Source organism: Nerophis lumbriciformis, linkage group LG30 (genome assembly GCF_033978685.3).
Source record: "Nerophis lumbriciformis linkage group LG30, RoL_Nlum_v2.1, whole genome shotgun sequence".
NCBI lineage: Eukaryota > Metazoa > Chordata > Actinopteri > Syngnathiformes > Syngnathidae > Nerophis > Nerophis lumbriciformis.
Genome location: NC_084577.2, coordinates 31069395 through 31090619, shown reverse-complemented (window position 1 = coordinate 31090619; position 21225 = coordinate 31069395). Strand labels below are relative to the sequence as shown.

Sequence of the window (21225 nt, the reverse complement as noted above, 5' to 3'; positions counted from 1 at the left end):
GGGACTGCTTGTATCGCAAATGATATCACACACAAGTAAACACGCTGCAGGACTGCTTGCATCGCACATTATGTCACACAAGAAAACCCTCTGCAGGACTGCTTGTATCGCACATGATATCACACAAGTAAACACGGTGCAGGACTGCTTGTATCGCACATGATATCACACACCAGTAAAGACGGTGCAGGACTGCTTGTATCGCACATTATATCACACACAAGTAAACACTGTGCAGGACTGATTGTATCGCACATGATATCACACAAGTAAACACGCTGCAGGACTGCTTGTATCGCACATGACATCACACACAAGTAAACACGCTGCAGGACTGCTTGCATCGCACATGATATCACACACAAAAAACACGCTGCAGGACTGCTTGCATCGCACATGATATCACACACAAAAAAACACGCTGCAGGACTGCTTGTATCGCACATGATATCACACACAAAAAAACACGCTGCAGGACTGCTTGTATCGCACATGATATCATAACACAAGTAAAAACACGGTGCAGTACTGCTTGCATCGCACATGGTATCACAAACACGTAAACACGCTGGAAGACTGCTTGTATCGATGTTATCGCACATGACATCACACATTTTACATGCAAGTCCATATCATCACATACTTGGTATTTTTTCTGATATCAATTTGAGATCGGGACACCTCTAGTGTTATGTTTGTGATTGTTGTAAACGTCAACAACAATACTGGAAAATATACTACAATGTATATAAATATGTATATTATATATATAAAATATAATAGATATTTTGATATATATATTTCAAAAAGTATTATTGCTATTGTTGTATTAATAATGAAAGTGTAGTGAGAGCACCTTGATCTCCAGGGTTGGCATGGCGACCGCGTCCAGGTCCTTGATGTGTAGGATGGGCTGGTCTGCAGGGATGGGAATGGCCTCTGCAATCAACAACAATGTCAGGGTTGTTAGCATGATTTGATCCGCGATGGGCGGGGCTTAGCTCACTCTTCTCCAGCTTGTGTCTGCTGGCGTCCATGTAGGCCAGCGTGATGTAGGCGTCACACAGACGCTCCATCCCATAAATCATCTCGCCTTTCTTCTTCCTCACCGCCTCCATGATCTTCCTGGCCACATCTGTACGCTCCTGCACAGCAAGATGAGAGGTCAACTCTGGTCTGCTCAGACACGTGCCAACACTGGTCTCCATCTACCATGTCGAAGGGTGACGACTGTCTAGGACTGCTCTTTGGCAGGCGGCTCCTGCACAATGTTTCATCCTTTTTGGCGTTGACCAGCGCAAAGATGATGAAGAGAGTGTGGTGAGGGTGTTCCAGGGAGGAGCGGTAGATCAACTGGGAGGAGATACATGTACATTATAATCATGCACACATGTACATTATAATCATGCACACATGTACATTATAATCATGCACACATGTACATTATAATCATGCACACATGTACAGTATAATCATGCACACATGTACATTATAATCATGCACACATGCACAGTATAATCATGCACACATGTACATTATAATCATGCACACATGTACATTATAATCATGCACACATGTACAGTATAATCATGCACACATGTACATTATAATCATGCACACATGTACATTATAATCATGCACACATGTACAGTATAATCATGCACACATGTACATTATAATCATGCACACATGTACAGTATAATCACGCACACATGTACATAATAATGTACACACGTACGGTATAATAATGTACACGTGTACATTATAATCACGCACACATGTACATTATAATAATGTACACACATACAGTATAATAATGTACACGTGTACAGTATAATAATGCACACGTACAGAATACTAATGCACACATGTACATTATAAAAATGTACACATGTACAGTATAATAATGCACACATGCACAGTATAATCATGCACCCATGTACATTATAATCACGCACACATGTACATTATAATAATGTACACACATACAGTATAATAATGTACACGTGTACAGTATACTAATGCACACATGTACATTATAATAGCGCACATGTACAGTAAAATAATGCACACATGCACATTATAATAATGTACACATGTACAGTATAATGTACACGTGTACAGTATAATAATGCACATGTACAGAATACTAATGCACACATGTACATTATAATAATGTACAGTATAATAATGTACACATGTACAGTATAATAATGTACATGTACAGTATACTAATGCACACATGTACAGTACAATAATGCACATATGTACAGCATGATAATGCACAGCATACTAATGCACATGTACAGTGTACTAATGCACACATGTACATTATTATAATATACACGCGTACAGTATAATAATGCGCACATGTACAGTATACTAATGCTCACGTACATTATAGTAATGTCCACACGTACGGTATAATAATGTACACGTGTACAGTATAATAATGCACACATGTACAGTATAATCATGCACACATGTATATTATAATCACGCACACATGTACATTATAATAATGTACACACATACAGTATAATAATGTACACGTGTACAGTATACTAATGCACACGTGTACAGTATACTAATGCACATGTACAGTATACTAATGCACACATGCACATTATAATAATGTACACATGTACAGTATAATAATGTACACGTGTACAGTATACTAATGCACATGTACAGAATACTAATGCACACATGTACATTATAATAATGTACACATGTACAGTATAATAATGCACACATGCACAGTATAATCATGCACCCATGTACATTATAATCACGCACACATGTACATTATAATAATGTACACACATACAGTATAATAATGTACACGTGTACAGTATACTAATGCACACATGTACATTATAATAGCGCACATGTACAGTATACTAATGCACACATGCACATTATAATAATGTACACATGTACAGTATAATAATGTACACGTGTACAGTATACTAATGCACATGTACAGTATACTAATGCACATATGTACAGTATAATAATGTACACACATACAGTATAATAATGTACACGTGTACAGTATAATAATGCACATGTACAGAATACTAATGCACACATGTACATTATAATAACGTACACATGTACAGTATAATAATGTACATGTACAGTATACTAATGCACACATGTACAGTACAATAATGCACATATGTACAGCATGATAATGCACATGTACAGCATACTAATGCACATGTACAGTGTACTAATGCACACATGTACATTATAGTAATGTCCACATGTACAGTATAATAATGTACACATGTACAGTATACTAATGTACACATGTACATTATAATAATGCACATGTACAGTATACTAATGTACACATTACATTATAATAATATACACACGTACAGTATAATAATGTGCACATGTACAGTATAACAATGCACATGTACAGTATACTAATCACATGTACATTATAGTAATGCACACATGTACATTATAATAATGTACACATGTACATTATAATAATGCACATGTACAGTATATTAATGCACACATGTACATTATAATAATGTACACATGTATAGTATAATAATGCACACATGTACATTATAATAATGCATAACATATATAATAATTATAGCAAGTGCAGTCATGGTCCAAACGGAACATTTGCTTAGGTTTGCTGTCATGTTTATATATTTTATTTGCAGGCCATAATATGTAGTACATCTATTTAAACATCTATATTATCCTACCCTCGTTAGATGACTAAATAATAATAATATGTAGTACATCTATTTAAACATCTATATTATCCTACCCTCGTTAGATGACTAAATAATAATAATATGTAGTACATCTATATTATCCTATTCTCGTTAGATGACTAAATAATAATAATATGTAGTACATCTATTTAAACATCTATATTATCCTACCTTCGTTAGATGACTAAATAATAATAATATGTAGTACATGTATATGAATAGAATGTGTGAAGTCTCACGTCACTGAGGACATCATGGAAGCCCACATCCTCTCCAGTGCTGGAAGTAATCTTGGTTCCCATGCGTGCAGCCAGCTGGTACATGAGAGGCAGGAACTTGTAGGACGGGATCTTCTTCACTCCTTTCTGCAACACCACACATGCAAGTATCAACTAGTACCATACAGTCGATCACAGGCGTGGGTAGGGAGGATGTTCGAAATCGGTTCTCCCGGTTGTTCGATAAGAAAAGAACCGATTCGAAGGACTCAAATCCCTTTTTGAGAACCGGTTCCCGTAATCGAGGCCACTATAGTAAAGAAAAAGAGTTGGTTCTTTATTCGAATTCCTTCCCACGTACAGGAAATGCCCTGTGGGACCTGCAATGTTATGCCCATTTGATTGGAGACTCTTACTGACACCTTGTGGCGATATGAAAATACTACGCGTTAGAGATGCGCGGATAGGCAATTATTTCATCCGCAACCGCATCAGAAAGTCGTCAACCATCCGCCATCCACCCGATGTAACATTTGATCAGAACCGCACCCGCCCGCACCCGCCCGTTGTTATATATCTAATATAGACGATGCAAGGCATTAGTGAGGTTGGCACCCCAAACCATCACTGATGGTGGAAACTTTACACTAGACTTCAGGCAACGTGGATCCTGTGCCTCTCCTGTCTTCCTCCAGACTCTGGGACCTCGATTTCCAAAGGAAATGCAAAATTTGCATGGTTGGGTGATGGTTTGGGGTGCCATGTCATCTGCTGGTGTCGGTCCACTCTGTTTCCTGAGATCCAGGGTCAACGCAGCCGTCTACCAGCAACTTTTAGAGCACTTCATGCTTCCTGCTGCTGACCTGCTCTATGGAGATGGAGATTTCAAGTTCCAACAGGACTTGGCGCCTGCACACAGCGCAAAATCTACCCGTGCCTGGTTTACGGACCATGGTATTTCTGTTCTAAATTGGCCTGCCAACTCCCCTGACCTTAGCCCCATAGAAAATCTGTGGGGTATTGTGAAAAGGAAGATGCAGAATGCCAGACCCAAAAACGCAGAAGAGTTGAAGGCCACTATCAGAGCAACCTGGGCTCTCATATCACCTGAGCAGTGCCAGAAACTCATTGACTCCATGCCACGCCGCATTAACGCAGTAATTGAGGCAAAAGGAGCTCCAACCAAGTATTGAGTATTGTACATGCTCATATTTGTCATTTTCATACTTTTCAGTTGGCCAACATTTCTAAAAATCCCTTTTTTGTATTAGCCTTAAGTAATATTCTAATTTTGTGACACACGGAATTTTGGATTTTCATTTGTTGCCACTTCAAATCATCAAAATTAAATGAAATAAACATTTGAATGCATCAGTCTGTGTGCAATGAATAAATATAATGTACAAGTTACACCTTTTGAATGCAATTACTGAAATAAATCAAGTTTTTCAAAATATTCTAATTTACTGGCTTTTACCTGTATGAACGTCACACCCCCTCTCCATCTACATATTTTACAATCAAGCGAAAACACAACAAAAATGCAACAAACAGCCAAATATGAATGCGAAGAGTAAAAAAAAAACCCACCTACAATCTGATATACTCCTCCGAAACTTTTCATAAAATAATTTTTGCTGACGATACAAATGTGTTTACCTCACACAGGAGCCTACACCATCTACAAGTAACTGTCAATTCAGAGCTTGTGAAAGTAGATTCCTGGTTCAAATGCAATAAGCTCTCACTTAATGTAAATAAAACAAATTTTATTCTATTTCGATCTAATAAAAAGCGGACAAATACTGAGCACTGCCATATCAACATCAATGGGCAGGAAATACAGAGAGTGTACTCCACAAAATTCCTGGGGGTCATCATTGACGAATACCTCAATTTCAAATGTCACATTAGCCATCTGTTAAACAAATTATCCAAATATGTTGGCCTGTTCTTTCACCTTCGTCATTATCTTCCTCTTTATGCTCTACTCACACTATATAAAACTCTCTTTGAAGCACATCTAAACTACTGTAATGTCATCTGGTGTAACACCTTCCCTACCTACCTCCACAAATTAGAATCTATGCAAAAGAAAATTATACGGGCCCTGTCATGGTCCAAGTTTAATGCCCCCACTCCACATCTATTCCATAATTATCATCTCTTAAGACTGACAGAGTTCAATATTTATCAAAATGCTTGTTTAACCTATCAAGTCATTTACAGGCTGAATTTAAGGCTCTGTAGCTTGGTTCCTATCTACCATCCCCAGCATGCCCACAACACTTGTAACTTAGATTTGATATCAGGGAAACATCGTTTACTGGATTGTACCGCTCCAAGTGTTGTATGCAGGGGACCAAAGATTTGGAACCGGCTTAATGAGAACCTCAAGATGCTGTATCCATTCTCCAACTTCAAAAATAAACTAAAAACTTATCTATTAACCACCTATATTTAATGCCTCATGTAGGGTAGACTACTGTTGGGATTTGCATGGTTGAATGAATGTATGTATGTATGTGTATGCTTGCTTTAGTACTATTATCTTGTGTTAATCATATAGTGTTGTTTATTGTTGTTGTACTTGCTACCATGTTCCATCATTTCATGTATATTCTATCCTCTGGACCCCCTGTCAAAAGCTTCTTCTAGCTTATTTGGGGGACCCTTTCACATACCAACATCTTTAAATGATGATATTTTACTACCATTGTATTTGTTATATGGTATTGTGAATAAACTTGAAACTTGAAACTATATGTGATATATCACTAAGCTTTAGAACTTTGTTGTCAAAATCTCCTTCCACGTCTGTCCCTGACACCCGCATTTCAGGCTCTGGGAAACACTCTGTGGAAACGCTCCCCACCCACACTGCTTGGTGCCTGGTCTGAGCTGCTGTGACTCACATTACCATATAACTAATTAGACTACCGTATTTTCCGCACTATAAGGCGCACCTAAAAACCACAAATTTTCTCAAAAGCTGACAGTGCGCCTTATAACCCGGTGTGCTTTATATATGGATAAATATTAAGATTCATTTTCATAAAGTTTCGGTCTCGCAACTACGGTAAACAGCCGCCATCTTTTTTCCCGGTAGAACAGGAAGCGCTTCTTCTTCTACGCAAGCAACCGCCAAGGTAAGCACCCGCCCCCATAGAACAGGAAGCGCTTCTTCTTCTACTGTAAGCAACCACCCGCCCGCGTAGAAGAAGAAAAAGCGCGCGGATATTATCATACGTTTCATTTCCTTTGTGTGTTTACATCTGTAAAGACCACAAAATGGCTCCTACTAAGCGACAGGGATCCGGTTCATGAAAAGACGCAATCTCTCCATCCGCACACGGACTACTATTTCACAGCAACTGATATTCCTGTGAACCGCACTGTGGATACAACGGGAGCACGTACGGTGAATATTCGCACCACAGGGAATGAGAAGTCATCCTTCACTGTGGTTCTAGCTTGCCATGCTAATGGCCAGAAACTTCCACCCATGGTGATATTCAAAAGGAAGACCTTGCCAAAAGAGACCTTTCCAGCCGGCGTCATCATAAAAGCTAACTCGAAGGGATGGATGGATGAAGAAAAGATGAGCGAGTGGTTAAGGGAAGTTTAAGTTTACGCGAAGAGGCCGGGTGGCTTTTTTCACGCAGCTCTGTCCATGTTGATATACGACTCCATGCGCGCCCACATCACGCTGGTTTTTAATATATTATTAAAGTTTGACTGACCTATCTGACTGTTTTTTTGACATTCCTTTAGCGCAGTTAGATGCGGCTTATAACACGGGGCGGCTTATAGGTGGACAAAGTTTTGAAATATGCCGTTCATTGAAGGCGCGGCTTATAACCCAGGGCGCCTTATGGTGCGGAAAATACGGTACTATAGTAACTAATTAGGTTACTATAGTAACTAATTAGATGAGCATAGTAACTAGTATATGATGCAGATTCCAACCATTGAAATACTTAGTATAGTTGAAGACTTGCGGTCTTTAGAAAACATCACTGCACATCATAATAGCAGCTACACTTTACATCTTAGAGGTCTAAAAAATATATTTGGGAATGTCCGGCGGGCCAGACTGAAAAGCTATTAATTTGCCCAGGTGTGGTCTACCACCACTCCACACATTTAGTGTTTCATTAACTTTCATAGCTATTCAAGTTGGCTATTTGTCTAGTGTTCAATGATCATGTTGTGGTGTTTGATACAAATATTCACCAAGCTGGTTAAAGATGAACAATGCTAACAACACGTAATGCTAACTTGTAACACTAACAACAGGCAATGCTAACAACTGGCACACCTTCATCAGGTGGTTGACGGCTCTGACGTCGGCGTTCTCCAGCCAGAGCGAGGCCAGGCGGAACACCCAGGTGTCGTGTGCCTCGCCCTGGCCCAGACACTGCGTGTAGTTCTCCACCGCCTTGCACAGGAAGCGCAGGCGGTCTGCCTGCAGGTTGGAGAGAGCCTTCTGGTCCAACTCCAGCTCCCGTTGCACCTTCACCGTGTACCTGCCAGGACACGTCACACACAACATCTTACAGCTTTCTGTTCGTCACGCTACATGTGGGAGGGATTATCACTTATTCTGGGTGTTTTATCACTTATTCTGGGTGTTTTATCACTCATTCTGGGTGTTTTATCACTCATTCTGGGTGTTTTATCACTTATTCTGGGTGTTTTATCACTTATTCTGGGTGTTTTATCACTCATTCTGGGTGTTTTATCACTCATTCTGGGTGTTTGATCACTTATTCTGGGTGTTTTATCACTTATTCTGGGTGTTTTATCACTCATTCTGGGTGTTTTATCACTCATTCTGGGTGTTTTATCACTTATTCTGGGTGTTTTATCACTTATTCTGGGTGTTTTATCACTCATTCTGGATGTTTTATCACTTATTCTGGGTGTTGTATCACTTATTCTGGGTGTCTAATCACTTATTCTGGGTGTTTTACCATTCATTCTGGGTGATTTATCACTTATTCCGGGTGTTTTATCACTCATTCTGGGTGTTTTATCACTTATTCTGGGTGTTTTATCACTTATTCTGGGTGTTTTATCACTCATTCTGGGTGTTTTATCACTCATTCTGGGTGTCTTATCACTTATTCTGGGTGTTTTATCACTCATTCTGGGTGTTTTATCACTCATTCTGGGTGTTTTATCACTTATTCTGGGTGTTTTATCACTTATTCTGGGTGTTTTATCACTCATTCTGGATGTTTTATCACTTATTCTGGGTGTTGTATCACTTATTCTGGGTGTCTAATCACTTATTCTGGGTGTTTTACCATTCATTCTGGGTGTTTTATCACTTATTCCGGGTGTTTTATCACTCATTCTGGGTGTTTTGTCACTTATTCTGGGTGTTTTATCACTTATTCTGGGTGTTTTATCACTCATTCTGGGTGTTTTATCACTTATTCTGGGTGTCTTATCACTTATTCTGGGTGTTTTATCACTCATTCTGGGTGTTTTATCACTCATTCTGGGTGTTTTATCACTTATTCTGGGTGTTTTATCACTCATTCTGGGTGTTTTATCACTCATTCTGGGTGTTTTATCACTTATTCTGGGTGTTTTATCACTTATTCTGGGTGTTTTATCACTCATTCTGGATGTTTAATCACTTATTCTGGGTGTCTTATCACTCATTCTGGGTGTTTTATCACTCATTCTGGGTGTTTTATCACTCATTCTGGGTGTTTTATCACTCATTCTGGGTGTTTTATCACTCATTCTGGGTGTCTTATCACATATTCTGGGTGTCTTATCACTTATTCTGGGTGTTTTACCACTCATTCTGGGTGTTTTATCACTTATTCCGGGTGTTTTATCACTCATTCTGGGTGTTTTATCACTCATTTTGGGTGTTTTATCACTCATTCTGGGTGTTTTATCACTTATTCTGTGTGTTTTATCACTTATTCTGTGTGTTTTATCACTCATTCTAGGTGTTTTATCACTCATTCTGGGTGTTTTATCACTTATTCTGGGTGTCTTATCACCTATTCTGGGTGTCTTATCACTTATGCTGGGTGTTTTATCACTTATTCTGGGTGTTTTATTACTTATTCTGGGTGTTTTATTACTTATTCTGGGTGTCTTATCACTTATTCTGGGTGTTTCATCACTTATTCTGGGTGTCTTATCATTTATTCTGGGGTCTATATGATCATCTACATCAACTACATGATCATCTACATCTACTATATGATCATCTACATCTACTATATGATCATCTACATCTACTATATGATCATCTACATCTACTATATGATCATCTACATCTACTATATGATCATCTACATCTACTATATGATCATCTACATCAACTATATGATCATCTACATCTACTATATGATCATCTACATCTACTATATGATCATCTACATCTACTATATGATCATCTACATCTACTATATGATCATCTACATCTACTATATGATCATCTACATCTACTATATGATCATCTACATCTACTATATGATCATCTACATCTACTATATGATCATCTACATCAACTATATGATCATCTACATCAACTATATGATCATCTACATCAACTATATGATCATCTACATCTACTATATGATCATCTACATCTACTATATGATCATCTACATCAACTATATGATCATCTACATCAACTATATGATCATCTACATCTACTATATGATCATCTACATCAACTATATGATCATCTACATCAACTATATGATCATCTACATCAACTATATGATCATCTACATCTACTATATGATCATCTACATCTACTATATGATCATCTACATCTACTATATGATCATCTACATCTACTATATGATCATCTACATCAACTATATGATCATCTATATCTACTATATGATCATCTACATCTACTATATGATCATCTACATCAACTATATGATCATCTACATCAACTATATGATCATCTACATCTACTATATGATCATCTACATCAACTATATGATCATCTACATCTACTATATGATCATCTACATCTACTATATGATCATCTACATCTACTATATGATCATCTACATCAACTATATGATCATCAACATCATCTATATGATCATATACATCATCTATATGATCATCTACATCAACTATATGATCATCTACATCTACTATATGATCATCTACATCTACTATATGATCATCTACATCTACTATATGATCATCTACATCTACTATATGATCATCTACATCAACTATATGATCATCTACATCTACTATATGATCATCTACATCTACTATATGATCATCTACATCTACTATATGATCATCTACATCTACTATATGATCATCTACATCTACTATATGATCATCTACATCTACTATATGATCATCTACATCTACTATATGATCATCTACATCAACTATATGATCATCTACATCAACTATATGATCATCTACATCTACTATATGATCATCTACATCTACTATATGATCATCTACATCTACTATATGATCATCTACATCAACTATATGATCATCTACATCTACTATATGATCATCTACATCTACTATATGATCATCTACATCAACTATATGATCATCAACATCATCTATATGATCATATACATCATCTATATGATCATCTACATCAACTATATGATCATCTACATCTACTATATGATCATCTACATCAACTATATGATCATCTACATCAACTATATGATCATCTACATCTACTATATGATCATCTACATCAACTATATGATCATCTACATCTACTATATGATCATCTTCATCAACTATATGATCATCTACATCAACTATATGATCATCTACATCTACTATATGATCATCTACATCAACTATATGATCATCAACATCATCTATATGATCATCTACATCAACTATATGATCATCTACATCTACTATATGATCATCTACATCTACTATATGATCATCTACATCAACTATATGATCATCTACATCTACTATATGATCATCTACATCTACTATATGATCATCTACATCTACTATATGATCATCTACATCTACTATATGATCATCTACATCTACTATATGATCATCTACATCAACTATATGATCATCTACATCAACTATATGATCATCTACATCTACTATATGATCATCTACATCTACTATATGATCATCTACATCTACTATATGATCATCTACATCAACTATATGATCATCTACATCTACTATATGATCATCTACATCTACTATATGATCATCTACATCAACTATATGATCATCAACATCATCTATATGATCATATACATCATCTATATGATCATCTACATCAACTATATGATCATCTACATCTACTATATGATCATCTACATCAACTATATGATCATCTACATCTACTATATGATCATCTACATCAACTATATGATCATCTACATCAACTATATGATCATCTACATCTACTATATGATCATCTACATCAACTATATGATCATCTACATCAACTATATGATCATCTACATCTACTATATGATCATCTACATCAACTATATGATCATCTACATCTACTATATGATCATCTACATCTACTATATGATCATCTACATCAACTATATGATCATCTACATCTACTATATGATCATCTACATCAACTATATGATCATCAACATCATCTATATGATCATCTACATCATCTATATGATCATCTACATCAACTATATGATCATCAACATCATCTATATGATCATCTACATCAACTATATGATCATCTACATCAACTATATGATCATCTACATCTACTATATGATCATCTACATCTACTATATGATCATCTACATCAACTATATGATCATCTACATCAACTATATGATCATCTACATCTACTATATGATCATCTACATCAACTATATGATCATCTACATCTACTATATGATCATCTACATCTACTATATGATCATCTACATCTACTATATGATCATCAACATCATCTATATGATCATCTACATCTACTATATGATCATCTACATCAACTATATGATCATCTACATCTACTATATGATCATCTACATCTACTATATGATCATCTACATCAACTATATGATCATCTACATCAACTATATGATCATCTACATCTACTATATGATCATCTACATCTACTATATGATCATCTACATCAACTATATGATCATCTACATCTACTATATGATCATCTACATCAACTATATGATCATCAACATCATCTATATGATCATCTACATCTACTATATGATCATCTACATCTACTATATGATCATCTACATCAACTATATGATCATCAACATCATCTATATGATCATATACATCATCTATATGATCATCTACATCAACTATATGATCATCTACATCTACTATATGATCATCTACATCAACTATATGATCATCTACATCAACTATATGATCATCTACATCTACTATATGATCATCTACATCAACTATATGATCATCTACATCTACTATATGATCATCTTCATCAACTATATGATCATCTACATCAACTATATGATCATCTACATCTACTATATGATCATCTACATCAACTATATGATCATCAACATCATCTATATGATCATCTACATCAACTATATGATCATCTACATCTACTATATGATCATCTACATCTACTATATGATCATCTACATCAACTATATGATCATCTACATCTACTATATGATCATCTACATCTACTATATGATCATCTACATCTACTATATGATCATCTACATCTACTATATGATCATCTACATCTACTATATGATCATCTACATCTACTATATGATCATCTACATCAACTATATGATCATCTACATCAACTATATGATCATCTACATCTACTATATGATCATCTACATCTACTATATGATCATCTACATCTACTATATGATCATCTACATCAACTATATGATCATCTACATCTACTATATGATCATCTACATCTACTATATGATCATCTACATCAACTATATGATCATCAACATCATCTATATGATCATATACATCATCTATATGATCATCTACATCAACTATATGATCATCTACATCTACTATATGATCATCTACATCAACTATATGATCATCTACATCTACTATATGATCATCTACATCAACTATATGATCATCTACATCAACTATATGATCATCTACATCTACTATATGATCATCTACATCAACTATATGATCATCTACATCAACTATATGATCATCTACATCTACTATATGATCATCTACATCAACTATATGATCATCTACATCTACTATATGATCATCTACATCTACTATATGATCATCTACATCAACTATATGATCATCTACATCTACTATATGATCATCTACATCAACTATATGATCATCAACATCATCTATATGATCATCTACATCAACTATATGATCATCTACATCAACTATATGATCATCAACATCATCTATATGATCATCTACATCAACTATATGATCATCTACATCAACTATATGATCATCTACATCTACTATATGATCATCTACATCTACTATATGATCATCTACATCAACTATATGATCATCTACATCAACTATATGATCATCTACATCTACTATATGATCATCTACATCAACTATATGATCATCTACATCTACTATATGATCATCTACATCTACTATATGATCATCTACATCTACTATATGATCATCTACATCTACTATATGATCATCAACATCATCTATATGATCATCTACATCTACTATATGATCATCTACATCAACTATATGATCATCTACATCTACTATATGATCATCTACATCTACTATATGATCATCTACATCAACTATATGATCATCTACATCAACTATATGATCATCTACATCTACTATATGATCATCTACATCTACTATATGATCATCTACATCAACTATATGATCATCTACATCTACTATATGATCATCTACATCAACTATATGATCATCAACATCATCTATATGATCATCTACATCTACTATATGATCATCTACATCAACTATATGATCATCAACATCATCTATATGATCATCTACATCAACTATATGATCATCTACATCAACTATATGATCATCTACATCTACTATATGATCATCTACATCAACTATATGATCATCAACATCATCTATATGATCATATACATCATCTATATGATCATCTACATCAACTATATGATCATCTACATCTACTATATGATCATCTACATCTACTATATGATCATCTACATCTACTATATGATCATCTACATCTACTATATGATCATCTACATCAACTATATGATCATCTACATCTACTATATGATCATCTACATCTACTATATGATCATCTACATCTACTATATGATCATCTACATCTACTATATGATCATCTACATCTACTATATGATCATCTACATCTACTATATGATCATCTACATCTACTATATGATCATCTACATCAACTATATGATCATCTACATCAACTATATGATCATCTACATCTACTATATGATCATCTACATCTACTATATGATCATCTACATCTACTATATGATCATCTACATCAACTATATGATCATCTACATCTACTATATGATCATCTACATCTACTATATGATCATCTACATCAACTATATGATCATCAACATCATCTATATGATCATATACATCATCTATATGATCATCTACATCAACTATATGATCATCTACATCTACTATATGATCATCTACATCAACTATATGATCATCTACATCAACTATATGATCATCTACATCTACTATATGATCATCTACATCAACTATATGATCATCTACATCTACTATATGATCATCTTCATCAACTATATGATCATCTACATCAACTATATGATCATCTACATCTACTATATGATCATCTACATCAACTATATGATCATCAACATCATCTATATGATCATCTACATCAACTATATGATCATCTACATCTACTATATGATCATCTACATCTACTATATGATCATCTACATCAACTATATGATCATCTACATCTACTATATGATCATCTACATCTACTATATGATCATCTACATCTACTATATGATCATCTACATCTACTATATGATCATCTACATCTACTATATGATCATCTACATCAACTATATGATCATCTACATCAACTATATGATCATCTACATCTACTATATGATCATCTACATCAACTATATGATCATCTACATCTACTATATGATCATCTACATCAACTATATGATCATCTACATCAACTATATGATCATCTACATCAACTATATGATCATCTACATCTACTATATGATCATCTACATCAACTATATGATCATCTACATCAACTATATGATCATCTACATCTACTATATGATCATCTACATCAACTATATGATCATCTACATCTACTATATGATCATCTACATCTACTATATGATCATCTACATCAACTATATGATCATCTACATCTACTATATGATCATCTACATCAACTATATGATCATCAACATCATCTATATGATCATCTACATCATCTATATGATCATCTACATCAACTATATGATCATCAACATCATCTATATGATCATCTACATCAACTATATGATCATCTACATCAACTATATGATCATCTACATCTACTATATGATCATCTACATCTACTATATGATCATCTACATCAACTATATGATCATCTACATCAACTATATGATCATCTACATCTACTATATGATCATCTACATCAACTATATGATCATCTACATCTACTATATGATCATCTACATCTACTATATGATCATCTACATCTACTATATGATCATCAACATCATCTATATGATCATCTACATCTACTATATGATCATCTACATCAACTATATGATCATCTACATCTACTATATGATCATCTACATCTACTATATGATCATCTACATCAACTATATGATCATCTACATCAACTATATGATCATCTACATCTACTATATGATCATCTACATCTACTATATGATCATCTACATCAACTATATGATCATCTACATCTACTATATGATCATCTACATCAACTATATGATCATCAACATCATCTATATGATCATCTACATCTACTATATGATCATCTACATCAACTATATGATCATCAACATCATCTATATGATCATCTACATCAACTATATGATCATCTACATCAACTATATGATCATCTACATCTACTATATGATCATCTACATCAACTATATGATCATCAACATCATCTATATGATCATATACATCATCTATATGATCATCTACATCAACTATATGATCATCTACATCTACTATATGATCATCTACATCTACTATATGATCATCTACATCTACTATATGATCATCTACATCTACTATATGATCATCTACATCAACTATATGATCATCTACATCTACTATATGATCATCTACATCTACTATATGATCATCTACATCTACTATATGATCATCTACATCTACTATATGATCATCTACATCTACTATATGATCATCTACATCTACTATATGATCATCTACATCTACTATATGATCATCTACATCAACTATATGATCATCTACATCAACTATATGATCATCTACATCTACTATATGATCATCTACATCTACTATATGATCATCTACATCTACTATATGATCATCTACATCAACTATATGATCATCTACATCTACTATATGATCATCTACATCTACTATATGATCATCTACATCAACTATATGATCATCAACATCATCTATATGATCATATACATCATCTATATGATCATCTACATCAACTATATGATCATCTACATCTACTATATGATCATCTACATCAACTATATGATCATCTACATCAACTATATGATCATCTACATCTACTATATGATCATCTACATCAACTATATGATCATCTACATCTACTATATGATCATCTTCATCAACTATATGATCATCTACATCAACTATATGATCATCTACATCTACTATATGATCATCTACATCAACTATATGATCATCAACATCATCTATATGATCATCTACATCAACTATATGATCATCTACATCTACTATATGATCATCTACATCTACTATATGATCATCTACATCAACTATATGATCATCTACATCTACTATATGATCATCTACATCTACTATATGATCATCTACATCTACTATATGATCATCTACATCTACTATATGATCATCTACATCTACTATATGATCATCTACATCAACTATATGATCATCTACATCAACTATATGATCATCTACATCTACTATATGATCATCTACATCTACTATATGATCATCTACATCTACTATATGATCATCTACATCAACTATATGATCATCTACATCTACTATATGATCATCTACATCTACTATATGATCATCTACATCAACTATATGATCATCAACATCATCTATATGATCATATACATCATCTATATGATCATCTACATCAACTATATGATCATCTACATCTACTATATGATCATCTACATCAACTATATGATCATCTACATCTACTATATGATCATCTACATCAACTATATGATCATCTACATCAACTATATGATCATCTACATCTACTATATGATCATCTACATCAACTATATGATCATCTACATCAACTATATGATCATCTACATCTACTATATGATCATCTACATCAACTATATGATCATCTACATCTACTATATGATCATCTACATCTACTATATGATCATCTACATCAACTATATGATCATCTACATCTACTATATGATCATCTACATCAACTATATGATCATCAACATCATCTATATGATCATCTACATCATCTATATGATCATCTACATCAACTATATGATCATCAACATCATCTATATGATCATCTACATCAACTATATGATCATCTACATCAACTATATGATCATCTACATCTACTATATGATCATCTACATCTACTATATGATCATCTACATCAACTATATGATCATCTACATCAACTATATGATCATCTACATCTACTATATGATCATCTACATCAACTATATGATCATCTACATCTACTATATGATCATCTACATCTACTATATGATCATCTACATCTACTATATGATCATCAACATCATCTATATGATCATCTACATCTACTATATGATCATCTACATCAACTATATGATCATCTACATCTACTATATGATCATCTACATCTACTATATGATCATCTACATCAACTATATGATCATCTACATCAACTATATGATCATCTACATCTACTATATGATCATCTACATCTACTATATGATCATCTACATCAACTATATGATCATCTACATCTACTATATGATCATCTACATCAACTATATGATCATCAACATCATCTATATGATCATCTACATCTACTATATGATCATCTACATCAACTATATGATCATCAACATCATCTATATGATCATCTACATCAACTATATGATCATCTACATCAACTATATGATCATCTACATCTACTATATGATCATCTACATCAACTATATGATCATCAACATCATCTATATGATCATATACATCATCTATATGATCATCTACATCAACTATATGATCATCTACATCTACTATATGATCATCTACATCTACTATATGATCATCTACATCTACTATATGATCATCTACATCTACTATATGATCATCTACATCAACTATATGATCATCTACATCTACTATATGATCATCTACATCTACTATATGATCATCTACATCTACTATATGATCATCTACATCTACTATATGATCATCTACATCTACTATATGATCATCTACATCTACTATATGATCATCTACATCAACTATATGATCATCTACATCAACTATATGATCATCTACATCTACTATATGATCATCTACATCTACTATATGATCATCTACATCTACTATATGATCATCTACATCAACTATATGATCATCTACATCTACTATATGATCATCTACATCTACTATATGATCATCTACATCAACTATATGATCATCAACATCATCTATATGATCATATACATCATCTATATGATCATCTACATCAACTATATGATCATCTACATCTACTATATGATCATCTACATCAACTATATGATCATCTACATCAACTATATGATCATCTACATCTACTATATGATCATCTACATCAACTATATGATCATCTACATCTACTATATGATCATCTTCATCAACTATATGATCATCTACATCAACTATATGATCATCTACATCTACTATATGATCATCTACATCAACTATATGATCATCAACATCATCTATATGATCATCTACATCAACTATATGATCATCTACATCTACTATATGATCATCTACATCTACTATATGATCATCTACATCAACTATATGATCATCTACATCTACTATATGATCATCTACATCTACTATATGATCATCTACATCTACTATATGATCATCTACATCTACTATATGATCATCTACATCTACTATATGATCATCTACATCAACTATATGATCATCTACATCAACTATATGATCATCTACATCTACTATATGATCATCTACATCAACTATATGATCATCTACATCTACTATATGATCATCTACATCAACTATATGATCATCTACATCAACTATATGATCATCTACATCAACTATATGATCATCTACATCTACTATATGATCATCTACATCAACTATATGATCATCTACATCAACTATATGATCATCTACATCTACTATATGATCATCTACATCAACTATATGATCATCTACATCTACTATATGATCATCTACATCTACTATATGATCATCTACATCAACTATATGATCATCTACATCTACTATATGATCATCTACATCAACTATATGATCATCAACATCATCTATATGATCATCTACATCATCTATATGATCATCTACATCAACTATATGATCATCAACATCATCTATATGATCATCTACATCAACTATATGATCATCTACATCAACTATATGATCATCTACATCTACTATATGATCATCTACATCTACTATATGATCATCTACATCAACTATATGATCATCTACATCAACTATATGATCATCTACATCTACTATATGATCATCTACATCAACTATATGATCATCTACATCTACTATATGATCATCTACATCTACTATATGATCATCTACATCTACTATATGATCATCAACATCATCTATATGATCATCTACATCTACTATATGATCATCTACATCAACTATATGATCATCTACATCTACTATATGATCATCTACATCTA

At 33.5% G+C, this 21225-nt stretch overlaps 1 protein-coding gene across 1 annotated transcript in view; it reads right to left on the bottom strand.

The window, feature by feature from the left end:
• atm (ATM serine/threonine kinase) overlaps window positions 1-21225 on the bottom strand; it is a 138004-nt gene that overhangs the window by 17608 nt on the left and 99171 nt on the right. Inside the window, exons 50-54 of the mRNA XM_061925914.1 lie at window positions 8292-8499; window positions 3992-4117; window positions 1213-1353; window positions 1007-1145; window positions 857-939 (exon numbers count right to left, since the gene is read on the bottom strand). Of these exons, the coding sequence (XP_061781898.1) occupies window positions 857-939; window positions 1007-1145; window positions 1213-1353; window positions 3992-4117; window positions 8292-8499 (697 nt within the window). The remainder of the gene's footprint in view (window positions 1-856; window positions 940-1006; window positions 1146-1212; window positions 1354-3991; window positions 4118-8291; window positions 8500-21225) is intronic.